This window comes from Acomys minous, assembly GCF_964271855.1.
Source record: "Acomys minous genome assembly, chromosome: 13".
Lineage (NCBI taxonomy): Eukaryota > Metazoa > Chordata > Mammalia > Rodentia > Muridae > Acomys > Acomys minous.
In genome coordinates this window covers 48,272,795-48,292,723 of record NC_140495.1, presented here as the reverse complement: position 1 = coordinate 48,292,723, position 19,929 = coordinate 48,272,795, and the positions used below count along the sequence as shown (strand labels likewise).

Here is a 19,929-nt window from a genome sequence, read left to right as displayed (position 1 = left end):
AGTGTGTAGAGATATAAGCATCTCAAATACTGGCACCATCCATAGAAAACAGACATGAGTGAGGTGAGCAGGAGTTACCGGAGGAAAGGAGGGAGAGGAAGCTCCCATCAGGATGTAAAGTAAATAAATTGATTGATTGATGGATTGATTGATTGATTGATTAATGAAAAAAGAAAGCAGACTTGCTGGGGACCATATTTCCCCATGTGTAAAATGCATTCAATTCATACCAACAGCCGCCAAAGTCATTCAATCCTTCTAGAATCAACCTTAAAGTCTTAGTTTAAATTCACTCATTTAAATCTATTCAATATCCTGGGATAGATAGTCCCCTCTGTCAGCTTGTGAAATCAAAACAACTTATATGTGTCCAGTATATAATTGTGGAGCAGACACAAGACAGACATTTTATTCTGTCATTTATTCTGACAGACATATATGAAGAGATAGCCAAGAAAACATAAGTATCTGGTCCCAAGTAAGTTCAAAACTCAACAGAGAGAACAGCGTAAAATTATATACTGGGCACATATAACATAACAGTGAATGTATTTTACACATGAGGATAGGAAATGGGCGGACCAGAAGCACTTGCCACTCACCTTCCACCACTTTTGGTAAAGACACAGGAAGGCCTTTGCTATACACTCAGCATTGTGGGGCTGGGGAGATGGCTCGGCGGTTAAGAGCACTCACTGGCTGCTCTTCCAGAGGTCCTGAGTTCAATTCCCAGCAACCACATGGTGGCTCACAACCATCTATAATATGACCCAATGCCCTCTTCTGGTGTGCATGAAGACAGCATACTCACACATAAAACAAATAAATCTTTTTAAAAAAGAAAAGAAAAACTTTGGACTTAAAAGTAACTAGATAAATTTGTGTTTATTATAAACTGGAAAGGAAGAATATCAAAGGATAAGCCAGGCGTGGTGGCTCATGCCTTTAATCCCAGCACTCAGGAGGCAGAAGCAAGCGGATCGCTGTGAGTTCGAGGCCAGCCTGGTCTACAAAGGGAGTCCAGGACAGCCAAGGCTACACAGGGAAACCCTCTCTCGAAAAACCTAAAAAAAAAAAAAAAAAATCCAGAATATCAAAGGATAGAGTCTAGGAATATGAAATCCCCCCCCTTAAAAAAAACACCCAGGGTTTGTGATCAGGCAAGAGCCAGATCCCTTAAAAATGGAGAGAATATTCTGCATTTTGACTCTATGGTCTACCCTCTGAAAGCACTCAAGAAGCTCCTCCTCTGTGGCCATGCTGGGCTCAGCTCATGCATGCAACTTTCACAGGTTGGAATCTCATGCCTGCGGTTTTTCAGTATGATGCTTTGGTAGGGTTCCTGGCTCCACATTTTACTGGGCAATGTCCTAATAGTGATTCTGCAGTGTTCTTACTAACCTTGCTGCAAGTCTCTGCAATCTGATGCAGTTTACAGTATTTGTAAACATTTAAGTGGAGGTGGGACAATAGAATTGACTAATGAGGCCTTTTTGGTGAAACTGAAATACTTATATTTGGAAGAACTGCTAATGCTTTCAGGTTTTGGTTTAGCTTTTTGGCCAGTAAGGACTTCATTAAGTCCTATGTACTGGGAAATTGTATCGCCTTCTACAATATGCCAAATATTACAAGTAATTGGGGAAACCAAATAACCCACTAAACTCAGTATGGATTCAATATTGCCCTTTATACAGTACTCCTCCCTCCTTGGCTGTATCCTGTTAACTGCAGAAGCTAAGCTGCAGAACTACTGTTTCCCAGTAACCAGAGCTATGTATCATCCACATATGCATAAAAAACTGTAAGAGGCTCAACAAGCAGGAGTCTGTACCCAGGGAGGAGTAGAGGAGGAAGAGACAACTTCTGCATCTGCCTTTCCATACATTAGATTGTTCTAGCACTACTTTAGCACTTTCTCTACAACTGTTAAAAGCCTACAAACATCTGAAAGGGAGACTGGAGAAATGGCTCACCAGTTACAAGCACTAGTTCTTAGGGAGGACTTTGGCTCAGTTGCATCTTTAACCTGATTCCAGGGTACCAAACACTCTCTTCTGGCCTCTTTGGGCACTGTGCACATGCATGGTGCATAATATTCAAGCAAGTAAAATATTTATACATGTAAAATAAAAGTATGTAAAATCTTTTTGTTTTAGATCTTGAAAAAAGGAAGTGATAAGAAATATATAAATTAGCAACTTCAGTTTTCAGAACCTAAAGATTCTTTGGTTTTGTCTGAATACTTTAATATTGCTTATTTATATTAAATCAGCTGGGCCATAGTACTCCGTTCATTGATTTCTGTGAGTATATTTGAAATATATTATAAACCAAGACAAAATTTTAAAACACAAAAGTGTAAAAGGAATATTTGATCTCATAAAGTAGTTTCTACTGTAGCCCCATCTGAAAATTACTTTTAACAGAAATTTCTAAAAGCAGGTACTCTTTAAACATCAATGAGATAGTCAACAGAAACAGTTAGATTATTATTAAATGTTAACAAAGCTCCTTTTTCTGAACTTTCTTGCTATTCAGTGAACATCTTCACCAAAAAGTGTCATTTATATTTTTGAAATGTGTTTATAAATGCAGCTTTGTTTCACACCATTCAAAAACACAAAGGCTCCATTTATATCATAAAAATTCCAATTATCTCATCTCAGAGCTACTGAATAAACACAAACCTGCTCTTTTCACAGGGAGCAAATGGGCATTTTTCAGAAACTAAATCGATCAACACTAAGTCTACCAAGGTGGTAGCCTCAGAATTCTGCAGGATTTACAAGCAAGGGAAGTCACTGGGATTTTTTTTTTTTTTAACAATAGTATCTACTTTATCAGGTTATGTAGGAAAATATAAAGTGTTTTAGAGGAAAGCTGTGTGAGTATTGAGATGTGGTAGTGAGTATTCTAACAGCTGATAACTCAAATTGAGTAGTCTTAAATCTGTGAACTGCTCCAGAAGAAAACATTGTGAAAGAGATGACAGAGATGAGACTTTTTTTTATAAACCAAGAAGTCTCCTGATAAACTACTTACCTTTTAGCTGCGGTATGGTGATTTGAGTAAAAGTGCCCCCCTTAGGCTCATATAGTTGAATACCTGGTCTCCAGTTGGTAGAACTGTTTGAAAAGGACTAGGAGGTGTGGCCTTGCTGAAGCAGCTGTGTCACTGGAGACAGGTTTTGAGGTTTTCCAAAAACCATTCCCAATTAGTTCTTTCTACTTCATAGCTTGCAGCTGCTGCTCAGAGCCTGCTGCTGCCATGGTGAGGGCTAAGGACTCTAACCCTCAGACACTGTAAGCCCCAAGAAAATGATTTATAAATTGCCTTGGTCAGGCTGCCTTATCATAGCAATAGAAAAGTAAAGAGTATTTTTCCAATTTATACACCCATTAGTAACATTTTACCTAATTCTTCATTTTAAAAAAAGTAAATAAAGAAAGAAGAAGGGAGGAGGAAAAAGAGCAGAAGGAAATGCTTGCTAAAGGTATGTCCATGTCTACAGTCTCCCAGGAAACTAGGTGTCTATCTCAGTGGTATACATAAGGCCCTAAACTGGAGCACAGTACTGAACAAAATAAAAATATACATGAACATATACAAACAATATATTTCTATAATCAACAAAACCAGCCTTGTTTCATTTAAAAAAAAATTAACCAAAGGCACTCAGGATACTAAGTGAAATACCCATTTGCTGGCACAAATCAAGCAGGGAATAGACTCACAGTTCTATCACCAAGTCTTTGCTCTTCAGAATACTTGCCTACAACTACCCTACTATGAACTATACAACCTCATTTCCAGGCCAATGAGCCCAAACCAACTGGCAAAATCAAAGTTGTTTAGGAAAAAGTCTAACTTTCAAAGTTCTGGCCTGAGCATTTACCAGTTCCAGATGGTAGTAAAATGGTTCCTATGGTTCTCATAAAACTGAGTTCCTATGACCAGTTAAGCCAAGAGCCAAACAAGCTGTCCTCCCCACAGCCTGGCATCACTGAGAACACACGCAGCACACTGTGCAGGGAAGGCGGGGCAAAGGGCACACACACACACACACACACACACACACACACACACACACACACACACACACCCAATCACCACCACTATCAAAGTGTCACTTCTCATTGCTCTTAGAGCAGAGCGGGCTGTGGTTCTGCAGAGCCAGCTGTCTTCATGTTAAAACCTCAATGGCTTTACCGCTTGGCCACTTCCTGCTCATCGTTGATGCTTAAATGTGGAGTCCTGAATGGGCTAAGAGCTCTATAGAAGAAACGAGAGGGTGGGCAGAGCACTCTAATAAACTGGGCACACATCAAGTCTCCAGCCAGCTAATCCTCAGAAGCTTAGTGCTTTCTCTAAGCCTTACCATGTAGACTATGCTAGGGGAGAAATAAAGCAGACATTAAGGTATTTAATCTCTTTCCAAACTACCACCTATATCCAAACCGAAATCAAGTGTTTGTGAACCTTAAAGGGATATTTTGCTGAATCCCAAATGTAAAACACCACTTTTGTTTTCAAAAATTTTAATCTAAATAATAATGACAACCAGTCACAACAAATGAATAGATAAAGGCAGATGGCAGCGCTATAAAGTGTTCCTGAGGTGTGTGGAGAGCCCTCACGCAGGCCGTGCAGTCCTCAGCTCTACGCTTCCCTCATAACAAACCTGCGGAATGTATTACAGTCCAGGAAGTAATGTTCTTTATGGTCTTCACTAAAAATAGGTGTGACTATCCCAATACATAGAAGCTATAAAATGTCCTATTCTTCCAAAACCACAAAGACAACAAACAATAGGGCATAAGTCCCATTTTCCCAATGATGGTTCAGACTGTAGCTGTTTGCAACTATCATCTTGAAATACTTTTTTAAAATCCTTACCTGTTTTACGTAAACTTATGACTACACTGTCTCCTTTTAAATAAAAACAATCTTGAAGCACTTTATTTTGAAGAATATCAACCTAACCCTACATTAGACTCCTTGTTATAACAACAAATTCTGACGATTTCTAGAGACAGTAAGTTTCTCCTTAAGACAAACTATGCAGATTGGTATCAGTGCAGGTGCGACTACCGCCAGTTCATCTGCTGGCTGCTTGAGGGGCAGTCAGAAACCACACCAAACATGCATCACACTCTTGATTTCTGCTTCCTCTGTGAAATGAACAGTTACTAACTGCTTAAAAGAATCATGAAGTAAACAAGATACAAGTAAATATTTATGAAGTATTTTTACGATGACCGAGACTCTGTCCCTCCAGCAGTCACTGGGCAAGCCCAGTTGCTATTGCAACTTGTTGAGTGAGTCTCCAGAGTCTAGCTACCTTGATGTCAGTGGAGTCCGCTCTCTGCAGCACTGCTCTAGGCTAGACAGGACAGGCTTAAGTAGTTAAGAAGGCAAGAGAAGCCCTGCTCACACCCTGCTTTGTGTTCCTACTGTGCAGTTAACAGCTGAGCTAATTCATTATCCAATACTCTATCATGGTTCTTCACAGAATTGACTTTAGGAACAGGAGAACAAAAAGGTCTGCAAAGTAACTGAAAACGCCAGAGCAGATTCTACAAAAGCACAGTTCACTACACTTTTCATTACACCTACAGGTGTACTAACAGTAGTCGGACAGAGCCAATCACGGGCTCTAAGGATCACCCTCAATAAAATCATGACTGTTATTTAATGAAAAAGACTTCACTGAGTATATCATAGGAATAAACACTATGCCACTAATCTGGAAAGCTTTTAAAAATAAAAACAGTATTTATCACAGAGTGACTTTGTTTATCCCCTGTAAGTAAGTATCAGGTCCCCACATTTTCTTCGTGAAGCTGGCTGACACTCGGGAGGATACTCTTCTCTATCTGCCACCAGAAAAGCAGCAAACGCAGAGGAGCCATAGTAAAGAAGGAGCCCTTCTAAAGCTGGTTATACAGAGCACGAAAAGAAAGTATTCCGCTCTGAGAGAACACTGAATATTCTGCTGTGTGCGTTAACTGAACAGACAAGTGAGTATTCCTTGACCCAAAGACAAGACAGTTTATCACGACAGCAGAATCTAAGTCCCTGAATCAGCCTATTAAAAAAGACACTCAAAGGACAACACTCAGCCTGAAAACCCTGGAGCCCCAGAATCCCTGTTACAGAACTAACTTACCACAATTTTTTCTGTATTTAAAGTTCCCAGGCTATACTTTCTGTATAAAGAAATTCTTTTTTGTGAGCTTAGAGAGAAAAAAAAAAAGTTAGGAAGATAGGGATTTTCAGATTTTAGGGAAGAAAAAAAAACAGTATATAAAAACTATGTTACAAATTACTCCAACACCTGATAACCATACAAAAGCTAGGGACACAAATGCTATCAATGGCCTCCTTCATATTAAACCACATATTTCCAAGTCTGCTATATTTGTAGGTAAAAATTTTAGACTTTTCTGGGTTTTAAAATTTAAACTGAAAGACTATGCATCTGTAACTCAGAAGTGGGGTTAGGCAAAACACATTTAACCTGGAATAAAAACAGTCGCTGACACTCAGACATGTGGGAGAGTCTTGAAATGCTCCAGATACCTGCCAAATTAGAAAGCTTTAATGCATCTAAGTTGTCCATGTGTTGTCACCAAGAGATCCAATATATGAGGTTAGATTGTTTTTGGTGGTGGGTGGGTCCTGTTTGGGGGGGGGGGGGGGACATGCAAACAACCCAGAGCACAAGTGGCGGTCAGGAGATGGCTTGTGACAGTCAGTTCTCTCTCCTCCCACCAGTTAAGTCCCAGGGATCAAACCCAGGTCATCAGTCTTGGCAGTAAGCACCTTTACCAATGACCAATCTTGCCAGCCTCAAGGGATTCAAGATGGAAAAAAACAAAAGACAAAAACATTATCTTAAGCTTAATTCCAAACTGGAATCAACACCGCAAAACAGCTTACAAAAACCTAAGGATGGCAAGGGCAACCAGATAAGCACATGAGCCTCTGACCACAACCTCAGGACAGCTTCACTTGACAGAGCTTCCAAACAAAGCCTCAGAAAAACTTACAACTCAGGAGAACTTGGAGTTTTGAAGTCTGCTCCACGAGTGGCTCACTCTGAACCTACATATGGGCTCACCATGTTTCTCCTGGAACTTCCAAGTGAGGCTAGCACAAGCAAACCTCATCTATCTCCAACAACCTCAATAAAACATCTGCCTCCAGGAGTGACGTGTGATAGCTCTTAACACAATCCTGCTGTGTCCCACAAATATTCACAGCTCTGTTTACAGAGTAGAAGAGCCAGTCACATTGTGTCCAGCCTGCACTGTCAGCCACCAATGAAAGGTGTTACAGTTGCTAACTATGAAGTGATCCTGCTCACGCTAGGTCACCAGAGGCAAGGACACAACTGAACCAAGACTTCCACCTGCTTCCAGGATGATGTTTCATCTGATTACTGCAATATTGAGGGCCTCCCAGTCCCAACTTAACCCTTAACCCCAAAGCAGCAGACGAAAACACATCTTGGACGAACTTTCTCTAATTTGTTATTCTTTTGGTTTGGCATTCTTTAGACTATGCTGACCTGGATCTCACCATAAGACCCAGGCTCACCTCAAATTCACAATCCTCCAGCCTTCTACATGCTGTAATTAGAGATGTAAACCACCATGTCCATTTATCTCCATGCTTACATTGAGATGTGATAGCAAAGTTTAAGAAAAAGAAGAAGCCTGTCCTGTGAGTTATCTCAGATTGTTTGTAATATAGTATTATAACATACTATATTACTTTGAAGATTCCATCTCTGACTCATGATCAGCTAGAATAAAGATTGGTAACCAATTCTTAATCTGTTTTCATTTCTGTGTGATCTTTAAGTCTCCAAGCAGCTTTGAAGAGCTTAGATGACTCATCATCATCACCCTAAGACTACAATTTCAACATGCAACATGTAACAGCACATTTTAAACATAGAACAAAAATTAAGGTATTTTTATAAAAATATTTTTATTCCTATTTCAAATGTATATTTAAAAATTATTGGATGGGAGGCTTCTGAGGTACACTGTGTGAAAATTGTCTCTGCATAAGCAATTGTTGACCGTTAACCCGAAAGAAAGCAGAGTATTAGCTGGGTATTGCTTTTCTTATGGCCCATCACTGGCCTCATAGCTTGTAAACATTCATCCTCCTCATTCACCTATTGGCTAAAATAAAGAGCTGACAACCAATCGCTAGGCAGGAAGTATAGGGCAGAATTTCCACACAGAGCAAGGGTGTCTAGAAGAATAAAATAGAAGCAGGAGATTCGGCAGCAAGACTTAGAGGTGCACAGACAACGCACCAGGGCTGAGACAGAGGTAAAGAATTAGCCACATGGTGGGTCATGGCCTGAAACAGGCAGGTTAAATTAGATAAGCTGGCTGAGAGTCTGCCCAGCAAAAGGCCTAAGCTTTAAACATTAATAAAAGTCTCATGTAATTATTTATACCACTAGCAGGTCGGAGAAGTCCCACTACAGGGGGCTAGAGAGATGGCTCAGTGGTTAAAAGAACTGGCTGTTTTTACAAAGGACTCAGGTTCAACTCCCAGCACCCACACAGTGGCTCACAACTATCTATAACTTTAGTTCTGGGGATCCAATGTCCTTTTCTGGCCTCCGTGGGCACCAGGCATGCTCAAGCAAGCAAAATATCCATACACATAAAATAAAAATAATATTTTTTTAAATTATAAAATAACCTGACTGGAAACAGAGAACAGGTTCAAATAGCAGTCACACTATCAACCCTAAGCTTTCGCTTATGAACTAACAGTTTTCTACCTACAAAGCTATTCTTGCTTGAAACACGGTCGGGAGCAGTGTCACACACTCAGGGAGGCAGGGACAGGTGGACTTCTGGGAGTTTGAGGCCAGCCTGGTCTATAAAGTGAGTCCAGGGAAGCCAAGGCTACACAGAGAAATGCTGCCTCCTGCCCCCCCCTCAAAAAAAAAAAAAGAGAAAAAGAAAAGAAAAAAAAAGAAAGAAGGAAGGAAGGAGGAAAAAGAACAAGAGAACAAGAAAAGGACAGCTGAGGAATGCGCTCTACCATGGGCCTGGCTGAGGGCAGCAGTAACCATCCCTGGCCCTATCTCCAAACAGAGAGAAGAGCATGTAGTAATGTGCTAAGCATGGTAACTTCAGAGCCTCAGTTTTACTCAGACTAATAAACACACACTTGTTCTTACAACAAGCATGCTTGCACTAGGCACTGAGAAGTAAAACACATGAAAGTTAGATAAGACTGCCTCTGCTAACTTGCAGTGCACTCTTTATTCTCTCTCTACCACTGAGCAGAGTGGCGAAGCTCTAACCAGTGGTTCTCAACCTCCCTAACGCTGCGACACGTCAATAGTTAGTTCCTCATGTTGTGGTGTTCCAGCTCCAGAATTATCTTATTGCTACTTCAAGACTGTAACTTTGCTACTGTTATTAGCCATAACGTCAGTATCCGTGTTTCCGATGGTCTTAGGTGACCCCTGTGAAAGGGTCATTAGATCCCAAAGGGATTGGAACCCATGGGTTAAGAACCACTGCTCCGGGGGAGAAAGGGGTGGAGTGGGGCACAGAGGCAGGTGGATGGTGGATCGCTGTGAGTTCCAGGCAGCATGGTCTACAAAGTGAGCTCAGGACAGCCAGGGCTACACAGAGGCCCTATCTCAAAAAACCAAAAAAAGAAGCACTGCTCTAACCCAACGCCTTCTGCAGTCTCTCCAGCCTGTCTCCCAGCTAGATTATACTCTCAGGCTATATAATTTTTAGTCCACTAAGAATTTCAAGAAGGTAGAGGAAATATGGAGAAAACACTACCTACATCTAAGGAATGGTAATACCTAAGCATAGAAGGCTTGCAAAAAGTATATCCCTTCCACTCACCACCCTGTACCCTACAGCACCGCATCTACAAAATAACAGCATTAAGAAGAAACCATCTAAAGAGAAAGAAGGAAACAGGAGTTAAATTCCTTAGTAACCAGATGATCTTTCAAAGCTACTCTCAAGTTTTCTTACATCTTATACATGTAACACGTAAAAACACATCTAAATTTATGACATCAAAAAAGCAGCCTCATAGGTTGCCCTCATAAGACTGTGAACTATGTAGCACAATACCTACCATATCATAACAATTTAATAAATGCTGGCTATAATACTAATTATAATTATTAGTATTATTGTTAATGTTACCCATAAATCCTAGTTAAGAAGAAACTGCATCACTGAATGGTACATTATGCCTGTAACGCCAGCTTTCTGGAGGCTTGAGGCAGGAGGACCACCGTAAGCTCAAGTCTGCTATGTACTGACTACACAGTGTGTTCTAGTTCAGCATGGGTTACAAAGTGAGACTCACGTTAAAGGAAAAAGGGGAAGGACTTCACAGTAGTAATACTAATCATTTGAGCTACCTTTGTGATATGTAAAATACACAATAAATAGCTTCATCTGATTCTCACTAGGGTTCTGAAAATAGGTATTATCTACTTAACACAAATAACAAAGTATGCTCAGGGGACTTACACGATGTGCTTAGGGCTGCACTGCTAATGCACGGAAAGCACTGGCTCCAGCCCAAGTGTGTGGCTCTCAGGGTCAACTCCACCCACTACATGCCTCTGCCCCTTTCCTGAAAAGCCATGATCCAAGGACTTCCTCACTAGCCAGTTGGTTCCTCTCCATCTCAATAAGCACAGGTCAAGGACTGCACGGAGCTCTCTCCAGTCTGAACTGCAGAAACCCTTCCTCTCTACCACCCATCACATCTGTGCTTTTACTTTGATAATCAACAAAGTCAGATTATAAACATCTAAACCCACCACTGGCATCAATCCTTAGCCTCATCATTTATCTCACTGAGGTTCATTTCCCTACAGAATTCATTAACTCCTTAATTATAACTTACAGGTACAAAATAAGACCTTATCTCCTACCAAAAAATCAAAAGAACTGTATGTGGGTAAACACACATATGTATTTTTTAAAAAGCTTCATTACCCCCGTTACTTATCATATTAAAAGGAAATTAATAAAATCCCTACTTTTAAGCAGGAAGAAAACCGAAGCATTGCTGCATCTACTCCACGCAAAAGACGCCACTATTTTAAATCAAGTGAACAGACCATATAACAAGAAAAAATGTTTATGACAGAACACGGAGTGAACTTTTTAGGGGTGGGTATACACTGGGCCTGCCATTAAGATTTCACCTTGGCAAATACAAATACAGCACTTCCTGCGGGGGGGGAAAAAAGACTAAAGGAAATAAATCAAAACCTAACAGTTTCCTCTGCATGGTGAAGTAAGGGTGGTGATTATTTTTCCTTTTCTCCAATTTTCTTGACAGTTGACAACTATGCATTAATTTTATAGGCAGATGTAAGGGTGAGTTGTGAACACGTTTACACATTTCCCAGCACTTTTCTCTCAAAGTTCTCCAAATTAGCCATAAGAGTTTCCAGTCATTTGAATCTGCATATGTCTTTTGCTATTGGGGTGTACGTGTTCCTGGTTTTTCATTTGGTTTTGTTTTTTTACGACATGAGGAATCAAATTAATGGTTTATCATGTTAAGTAACTGTTCTGCCACTAAACTATGCCCCTACACCCTCAAATAGGCTTTGTCCTTTTTTTTTTTTTTTGGTTTTTCAAGACGGGGTTTCTCTATATAGCCTTGACTGTCCTGGACTCACATTGTAAACCAGGCTGGCCTCGAACTCACAGTGATCCACCTGCTTCTGCCTCCCGAGTGCTGAGATTAAAGGCCTGTGCCACCACACCCGGCAAGGCTGTGTCAAATTTAAGACTCAAAGCAATTCATGTTCATTATTTCAGAACCACCACCCTCCTATCAAGCCAAATTGCCACACTGAGTTGTCTCTTACTCAAAGAACTCTGACTCCTTGAATTCTGTGAATCCTTTACTCCCAGAATGGTTTTTCTGTCTAGTTCACAACATACTCACACACACTCCATGTCTAGTTCACATACACACACACACACACACACACACACACACACTCCTCTCTCTCTCTCTCCATGTCTAGTTCACATACGCACCCACGCACGCACGCTCGCACGCACTCACGCGCGCGCACACACAGACTAAATCCAAACCTTTGTAATATCAACTCTAGACCAGTACAACCACCTGATCCTAGTGCCTTCCTAACAACTCTACCACAATGTGCTGCATACCAAGGGCTGTTCTTGGGGGCTTTCGTTTATTAGTCCCTCTGACCTCGTAACAAACTTACAAGCAGCTATTACCTAACAGATTAACAACAGCAGTCCACAGGGGTTAGCTAATTCACCCATGACTAACAAGCTAGTAAGTGATAATGCCTGAAAGTTGACCCCAACTAACTCAGCTCCAAATAACAGTCTTATGTATGAATTTTAGAATGTAATTAGTTAAAGCCAACTTCTCTTTTCTCAAATTGTACAGGCCCTTTGGGCACAGCAAATGACCACTTGATACTATCCCCACTACTGGGAGGTGAGTTCTCCTCCTCCCTGAATCGTCTTGCATATTGCCTTTACAAGTCAACACTAACTCACTCCACAGCACAACCCTCCTATGGACTCAACATAAGTTACACTACACTTCCTGATATTACATGTGTGTCAAAGTTTACCTTACAGTTTTATACTGTATCGTAAACAGTGACATGTCTCCACATGCAGCCTATGACTTTCTCTAGCTCCCATCTTCCCAAATCCTAGCACAAGACCAGGCTGAGTAAAGTAGTGATTAACACTTGACTATCTGACTGACAATGAGACTGCATATGGCTCAACTAATTTAACCACGCAGGGATACCATTCACTAGTCCTTAAGTAGCAACACATTAGATCTGTAATTTCGAAATTCTCAATTTTGCATTCAGGTGACAGCCAAAAGCAATCTTATAACTGTTTGGGGCGGTGGTGTTGTTTCTGCTGTTCTGTTTTTTGTTTTAGCGTAGCTGACTTATGCAACGTCTAGAAACAGGGCTTTGCTGCCTTCTTCGGCTCCCACCGAGCAGCACCCACGTAAGCACCTCCTCTAACCTCACTCCCTTGAACAACATAAAACAGGCAGTGAAGTCCAAACCTGATGACCAATAGTTTGAAAACAGAAAAGCCTATCTGGCTTTAATAGCTGTATACTCTCTATGTCTTGTTAAATTAAAATGTAGGAACAACTGTGATTATAATTAAAGTTGAATGTTTTTATTTTCCTACCCAAAAGAACCACTGTGAAACTCAGAGAAGACAGCACACCAAAAGACAGTTAAAAGACAGAAATATAATTCTATATTTAAGCTGTTGATGAAAAGACAAAAATAATCAATTCCAAGCACATTTCACTAAGAATAACAAGTCTCTAACACTGTGATCTGATGAAGAGGCGCTGCAGAAACTGTTCTCAGGAGCACACAGAGCTCACAGCTACAATCTTCCGTCTCATTTTTCTGTTTTCCAAGTTTGTACTTTCATTTACAAGTTTTTCCTGAAAGACTTCTTTGCCAGTTATCTTTTTCTTTTAACCTTAGTAAACCATTTTAACTTAAAATATTCCATGCACCCCATACACCTGCTGACTCCACAGTTAGTACTCATCAGTACACCTTACCTTAAGCCTTATCATATATTATTAAAACTTAGTTATTCTAAATCTCAACACTAACTGGTATACACTGAGACCACACCCAACTCACTCATAACCTGAAAAAACCTTAGTCTCCTTTTTATTTAAAACTCACCATTGCTGTTTGTAATACAGTTCAATTTCAAACCACACCAGTAAAACCTTGGTTTTCTGTCTTCATTTCTTTTTCACGAGATGTATTCAAATTTCACTATAGTAATATGAAATGCTACGGGATGGGTCCACATTTGATAATCTTACCACACTTAATGTTATGGACTTTTTAATAACTAGAAAAGTATATGCAATTATGAAGGGCAGTAGGAGCATCTTTACCGCTGTCAATACCCTATGTGTAACACTGTACTCACTTTAGCAAGACATTATTACGACTGACGGGAAATGGAGAAAAGAGCACTGGATCTGTGAATACTTTCCTTTTGCTGTTGTTTTGGCTGTTTGTGTTTTGTTTTGTTTTGTTTTGTTCTGACAGTCTCATATAGCCAAGACTGGCCTTACGCTATGCACCCAAAGATGACCTCCAATTCTTATTCCTCCTGCCTCTGCCTCCCAAGAACTAAGATTACAAGGGTGAGCCACTACATTCAAATGTATATATGATTTCCTGTAACTATATGTATGAATCTGTGGTACCCTACCTTTCAATTCCAAAGAAACACTTATCACACGGTCACTACAAAACACACCAAACACAGCCTATCACACCAACTAGACCAATTTACAGTCTAACTATATAATGCAAAGAAAATAACATCTTGATGAAGAAATGACATTGTACAGATTTAAGCAATAAATACACATTCATGTTTTCCTTGATTTGCTAGTTCCAACTACTATGCGAGTTACTGCTTTATTTCAGAAACAAGATAAAGGAACATCTCATTTACAGAATATATTGCGTACTTTCAGCTAAAAGGAAAATATAAAAGAATTGCACATAACTTGGATTGTATTTCAATAATAATCAAATACAAAATTAAGGCATCCTCTGGAGGAACAAATAATGAAGAGGATGTAATACTGAACATTGTAAACTGCAGCTCTCAGAAAAGACGAGTGTCACAAATGTCACTAAAAAGAAACAAACAAACAAACAAAAGAACCATGAGATCTTCACATCCTATATATTGCACATCAATAGAAACTAGGGTGCATTATAAATATCCTTTGAAATCTGCATAGGTTAATCAAACATGTTAGATACACGCACAGCACATATATGGAACATTACTGTGCCAGTTCCTTTTAAACATTCATTTGAGGTAAGAAGGTTAGAGAGAAGCTGTACCTAGCAAGTATTCTGTTGTAAATAACCTCGTGCAATTTTCTCATCTCAAAGTATAAATTTTCTTACTAACTACCGAATGCCATAGATTTTACTTATAATTCTTTTAAAACAAACCCCAGAGCTAAATATTGCTATGTCCACAAAATATATATTTAAGTCCAAAAAACATCTTAATCCAGAGAAGTGTGACTTCTAGCTCAAATATTTGTGTAACACGGTTTGCAGTGTTGGCAATGCCACTGACATGCCCGCAATCCACCAGACGATTTCATATCAGAAGTTGCTCTCAATTTTTAAAAATAAATAAAATTACACTCATTACAAGTTTCTAATGCTCCTGTCCTAATTAATACCCAGGTAAATATGTTTTCCACAACTTGAGTTGAAGCTCACAGCGTAAAATAGCAATCAGGACTCACAGAACACACCAGTCACCTATCATGTCTTACAAAAAGCAAATCTGAAAGTTTGTAACAATGAACTCCTAGTTGTAAAAATTAAGATGTCCTCTAAACAGTACAAGAGGCCTAGTATACAGCCACTTCTCCATGAATAATTTTCTTCCACTATCCCAAAAAGCAGGTTTGCTCCAGTGATTACTAGCAAAAGGCAAAGAGGTGGGAGAGGAGTAGGCAGCTGACTGACACTTCTTTCTTATCTTTGTAATCAAGAATACCAGCAGTCTTTAGGTTAGATGAAATCCAAAGGTGCTTCTATCTTCCTATCTGACATTTAGATGGCAGGCACCCTACAGCTTCCTCACACGCTGTAATGTCATCACTATAGATGAATTCGGCTGACCTAATGTTTGATCTTAAAAATGAAGTAGAAACAGAATAAAATAGCATAAACGGGTTACAAAATTTCCCTAATTTCCAGGCATTGTGCTGCCACAGCGCTCTGGAAACCAGCTATGACTTTACAAGGGTAAACAGAATAGAGTGCCTGAGCTCCTTCTGCCGGAAGACACTAACAGCCGGCTTTCTCAGGATGATGTGCTCATTGCCTTTCTTCCCAGCTCTATGGACACTGAACAATAAATTGAAATGAAACATAAAAATTACGGCTTCTGTACACTAGAATATAGCTTGCTGTGAAATACTTTAAATTTTAAGTTTTTTTAAAGTTGGGGTACTGTTTAGAATTTGACAAACATAGGATACCAAAAGCAAACAAGTTTAAGATTAATAATATTGGCTTAGGAATATAACTTTTTAAAAAAAATATCCTAACATAATTTGATTACAGGATATAAATTTGGTCATCTAACAGATTTAAAATAAATCTAATTAACTCTCTTACATAAAATTAACATTTTAAGTCAATGTCCACAAAATTACTGATTTCCTACAAGTTTCCAATGTAAGAGCCATTTTTAAAAATAAGCACAACTTAAAAATTATTGTTTGACTCAATTCTACTTTTTATGCACAGAGATTCAGCAATACTTTTATCCATTTTAGAGCCTGGGACTTAATCGCACTAATGAGCTGAAAATATATTTAACATCCGCATACATAGGAAGAACCCCGTAAGCCACAGAGCCCCTTCTTCGGGCACTCTCTAAATACGGTCATGACACATCCATCATGTTCAAGGCAATTTTCAGTCTTAACATTCACAAGAAGAGCAGCTTTAAGTCCATTGTTGAAAACCCTTTAAAACTTATCAAGGAATCTTGAGGACAATTCTCCAAGTTTGAGGCCCTTTTAGTTTATGACTTTAACATGGCACAGCTAAGAATAGCATGGCAGACACTAAAATGCTTTATGTCTTTCCACTAAACTGTATCAGAGCCTTAAGATCAAATTTCTGACTTTGAACATCGTCTTACCTGACCCGCTGAACTGACTGCTCCCCAGTGTCGTTGGTCTCGTTTTCCCACTATTAACAGGTGGAGAAAACATCTGCAAAATAACCCAAATGTACCTATTAATCTTAAAACCCTTCTATACTCCTTGCCAAGAAATGTTCACCAAGTGTCACCAATGAGTTTCCTGATTTTCATAGGGAATTTGACATAAAAATGGAAGATACATTCAGACCAAGGATGGCAATAACGAGTGATACTATTTACTAATCCTGCTTGGGAGAGCTGGTGACATCTGCTATGAAAACCCAGCCAGAGGCAAGATTTCAAGACAATTAACTTTAAACAGTACATTTTTACCCACGATCTTCACTTTGGCCCTAAGTGATTCTCATTACATTAACATTACTTAATAAGCACTTGCAATCCGAATCATGTCCGATGAAATTACCACATACAGGAAAGATAATAACAGTTCTAATACAGCAGGTATTGGTCCTGCCTTCCAGCAGCAGTTAACGCTGAAATTCAACCCATTGGTAAGAAATAAGGGAACCCGGCTCTGTGGCTTCACCTTTTATTTTTAAATCATTTTCCACACTACATACGCATACTGCATATGTACATTTAAAGTACTCAGCCCAGAAGGCTGGGAATTCTAACGCTGCCTTGGCTTTTTTGAAGCTGACATCTTTCAGGTACCACAGGCCACATTAAGAACTGCTGAGAAGTGTTCAAGAAAGAAAAAGGAGACCTTTCTTTGATATAAAGTCTAAAATCCCTAATAATCATCACGGCTAGGGGGTGACTCAACCAAAGCTCATGATTACATTGTTCTTTCAACTGGTTAAATCAAATGACCCCTCTGGCATTAAAGTTTGAAATCTGCAAGTCTAGACATTACATCAAAGTTCAGGTGTCCAACTTGGGGGAGCTGGACTCCAGCCCTGAGAACTAGCGCTGAAAAGCAGATGGAGTTGGCCGCTGCCATGTCGCTTTTCCCCTTTTCTCCCTCGCTTGCTATCTCGGGAAACCTCAGCAGAACCCCAAGATGCGGACGAAAGCTCTCATACCGCACTGAAGTCCAGCAGGTCGCTCAGCTCCTTGTCGGTCCCTATCGCGGCCATGCGCTGCTGCTGGGGATTCATCTTCAGCCACTTCTAGCAGGTCCTACGGCAGAGGAGACACGAGCTGAGCCGCGGGGACCCGGAGGCCCGACGTGAGACGGAGAGCGGCAGCGCTCCGGGTGGGGGGCGCCGGGCAGACCCCCACGCATCCCCACCGAGGGAAGGGCAGAGGCTGGCGAGCCGGGCGCCGCTCTGGTGCGGGAACCCACGCGTGGCTCGGCGGCTCCCGCAAGTTTCCGAGGTGGCTCGGCTTCGGGGGTCGTCGTCCCCCCCCCCCGCCCCCGCCACCGGGGCGGAGTGCGGAGCGAGCCCGCGCCCAGCGAGGGAGCAGGAAAGCGGCGGCGACCCGGAGACCAAGTGACTCACTCGCTCGGCAACAATAGAGCTGACAAGTTGCGGGGAGCGCGCCGCTCGCAGGCCCGCGTCTGCGGCCCGGACGTCCCCAGCGGGGGTCCCCCGGGTTGGCTGTGAGCGCCCCACGCGCGTCCGCGCACGGCAAACTCCCGCCTCCACCTCCTCCTCCTCCCACTTGGGCCGCCCTGCCCGGGACTCGCGGAACAATGAGGCGGGCTCGGCGGCTCCCGGGCCCCGAGCGCCGAGCCCCGAGCGCCGCGCAGGCCGAGCGCCGCTGCCCGGGCCTGGACCCCCGCGGCTCGCGCCTCCGCCCCGCCGCGCGCCGCAACTTGGACGCGGCCCCAGGGCTCCGCGCCCTACAAAGGGACCCGAGTTCCGCGCGTCCCGCCCGCCGCCCGCGGTTACCTGCCGCCCGGGCTCCGCATCCAACCTCCCCGATTAAAGTTCACTTTGGCCGGGAGCGCGGGCTCGGGCTTCCCTTCTCGCGCCGCCGGCGGCTCGGCTGCCTCCTCCGGCCCGCGCGAGCGCTTGTGTCCGCGCGGCTCGGGCGGCTCTCGGGCTTGGCCGCCCGTGGCTCCCCGGGCGGGCTGGCGGTCCCCCCGATAGAACTTGTGGGTCTCCTCAGGCGGACATTTTTTTTTCCGCTGAGACGGCCTCAGCACCGAGCTCCGCTCGCCTCCGGATCCCTCCGCGCCTCCAGCGCGTCGGCTTAACCCCTCGCTGCCCGGCGCGCTCCCGCCTCCCGCGCCGAGGAAGTGGGACCGCGGAGGGGGCGGGGAGGCGCGGGGCGGGGCGGAGCGGAGCGGCACCGCGGACGGACAAAGCCCGCGGCCGGCGGCGGGCGTCTCCTCACGCTCGCGGCGCCCCGAAGAGCGGCGACGGGGACGCAGCTGGGCAGCATCTGGATTCGCCACCCGCAGCCATTCCCGAGATCCGCCACGCCGGACGACGCGGGAGGCAGGCGAGGCCGGCTGTGGAGCCGCAGCTGTGGTGGGCGGACTCTGCGGGACACGCGCCGAGCCCCGCACACCGCGCAAATCAGCTCGCTCACCTGAGCCCGCCGCCCCACCTGAGCCCCGCACGGGGACCGAGTTCTGGGAAAGCATTGCGCCCGGGCCCGCGGGGTAACCAGACGCAGCCCCAGGAAGTTAAGTCTTGATGAGCAAGTTCCCAACTTGGCCTGAAGAAGCCCCACAGAAGAAAGGAAAGACGCAGCTTTGGGAGTGAGGTTTTCTTGAGGGGCAGCTAGGCTTTTGATTGTGTTGGGGTCAGCGAGCACAGAGACGACCAGCAGGGCCCAAGCAGAGGAAACTTGGAAGACAAGCACCCAAAGGAACAAATGGAAAAGAGAGGCCAACTCTTGAGGATCCTGACTGTAAGAAGGAGCCATTGTCCTCTGAACTTCATGAAAAGAAGTTAAGTGTGACATTACTGTACTTAACACAACCAGAGGAGACTGGAGTTTAGATGAGGGACTTGCATCTAGATTTCATTCCAGAACTGTTGGTAGCCTACCCTCCACCCACCCACCCAAATCCACCCCCTTGGGCCCATATATGCACTGGCAACTTTGTGGAGTGTGTGCTCCCATCTTAAGGTTGCATAATTTCACCTAAAACATCAGCACATTCCCTTTTCCTGCTACAATAACTGGTTGGTTTATT

General features: G+C 42.6%; 1 protein-coding gene across 5 annotated transcripts in view; it reads right to left on the bottom strand.

Moving 5' to 3' along the window:
• The window catches only part of TCF12 (transcription factor 12), a 262,121-nt gene extending 243,312 nt beyond the window's left edge, over positions 1–18,809 (bottom strand). For 4 of the 5 annotated variants that reach the window (XM_084752921.1, XM_084752922.1, XM_084752923.1 and 1 more), the window contains exons 1-3: positions 18,671–18,809; positions 17,858–17,954; positions 16,809–16,881 (exon numbers count right to left, since the gene is read on the bottom strand). In XM_084752921.1, coding sequence (XP_084609047.1) covers positions 16,809–16,881; positions 17,858–17,932 — 148 coding nt within the window. In that variant the 5' untranslated portion in view covers positions 17,933–17,954; positions 18,671–18,809. Of the gene's footprint in view, positions 1–16,808; positions 16,882–17,857; positions 17,955–18,670 lie in introns of those variants that run through there. The other variant, XM_084752925.1, reaches the window with a different exon arrangement.
• Positions 18,810–19,929: the final 1,120 nt, after the last annotated feature.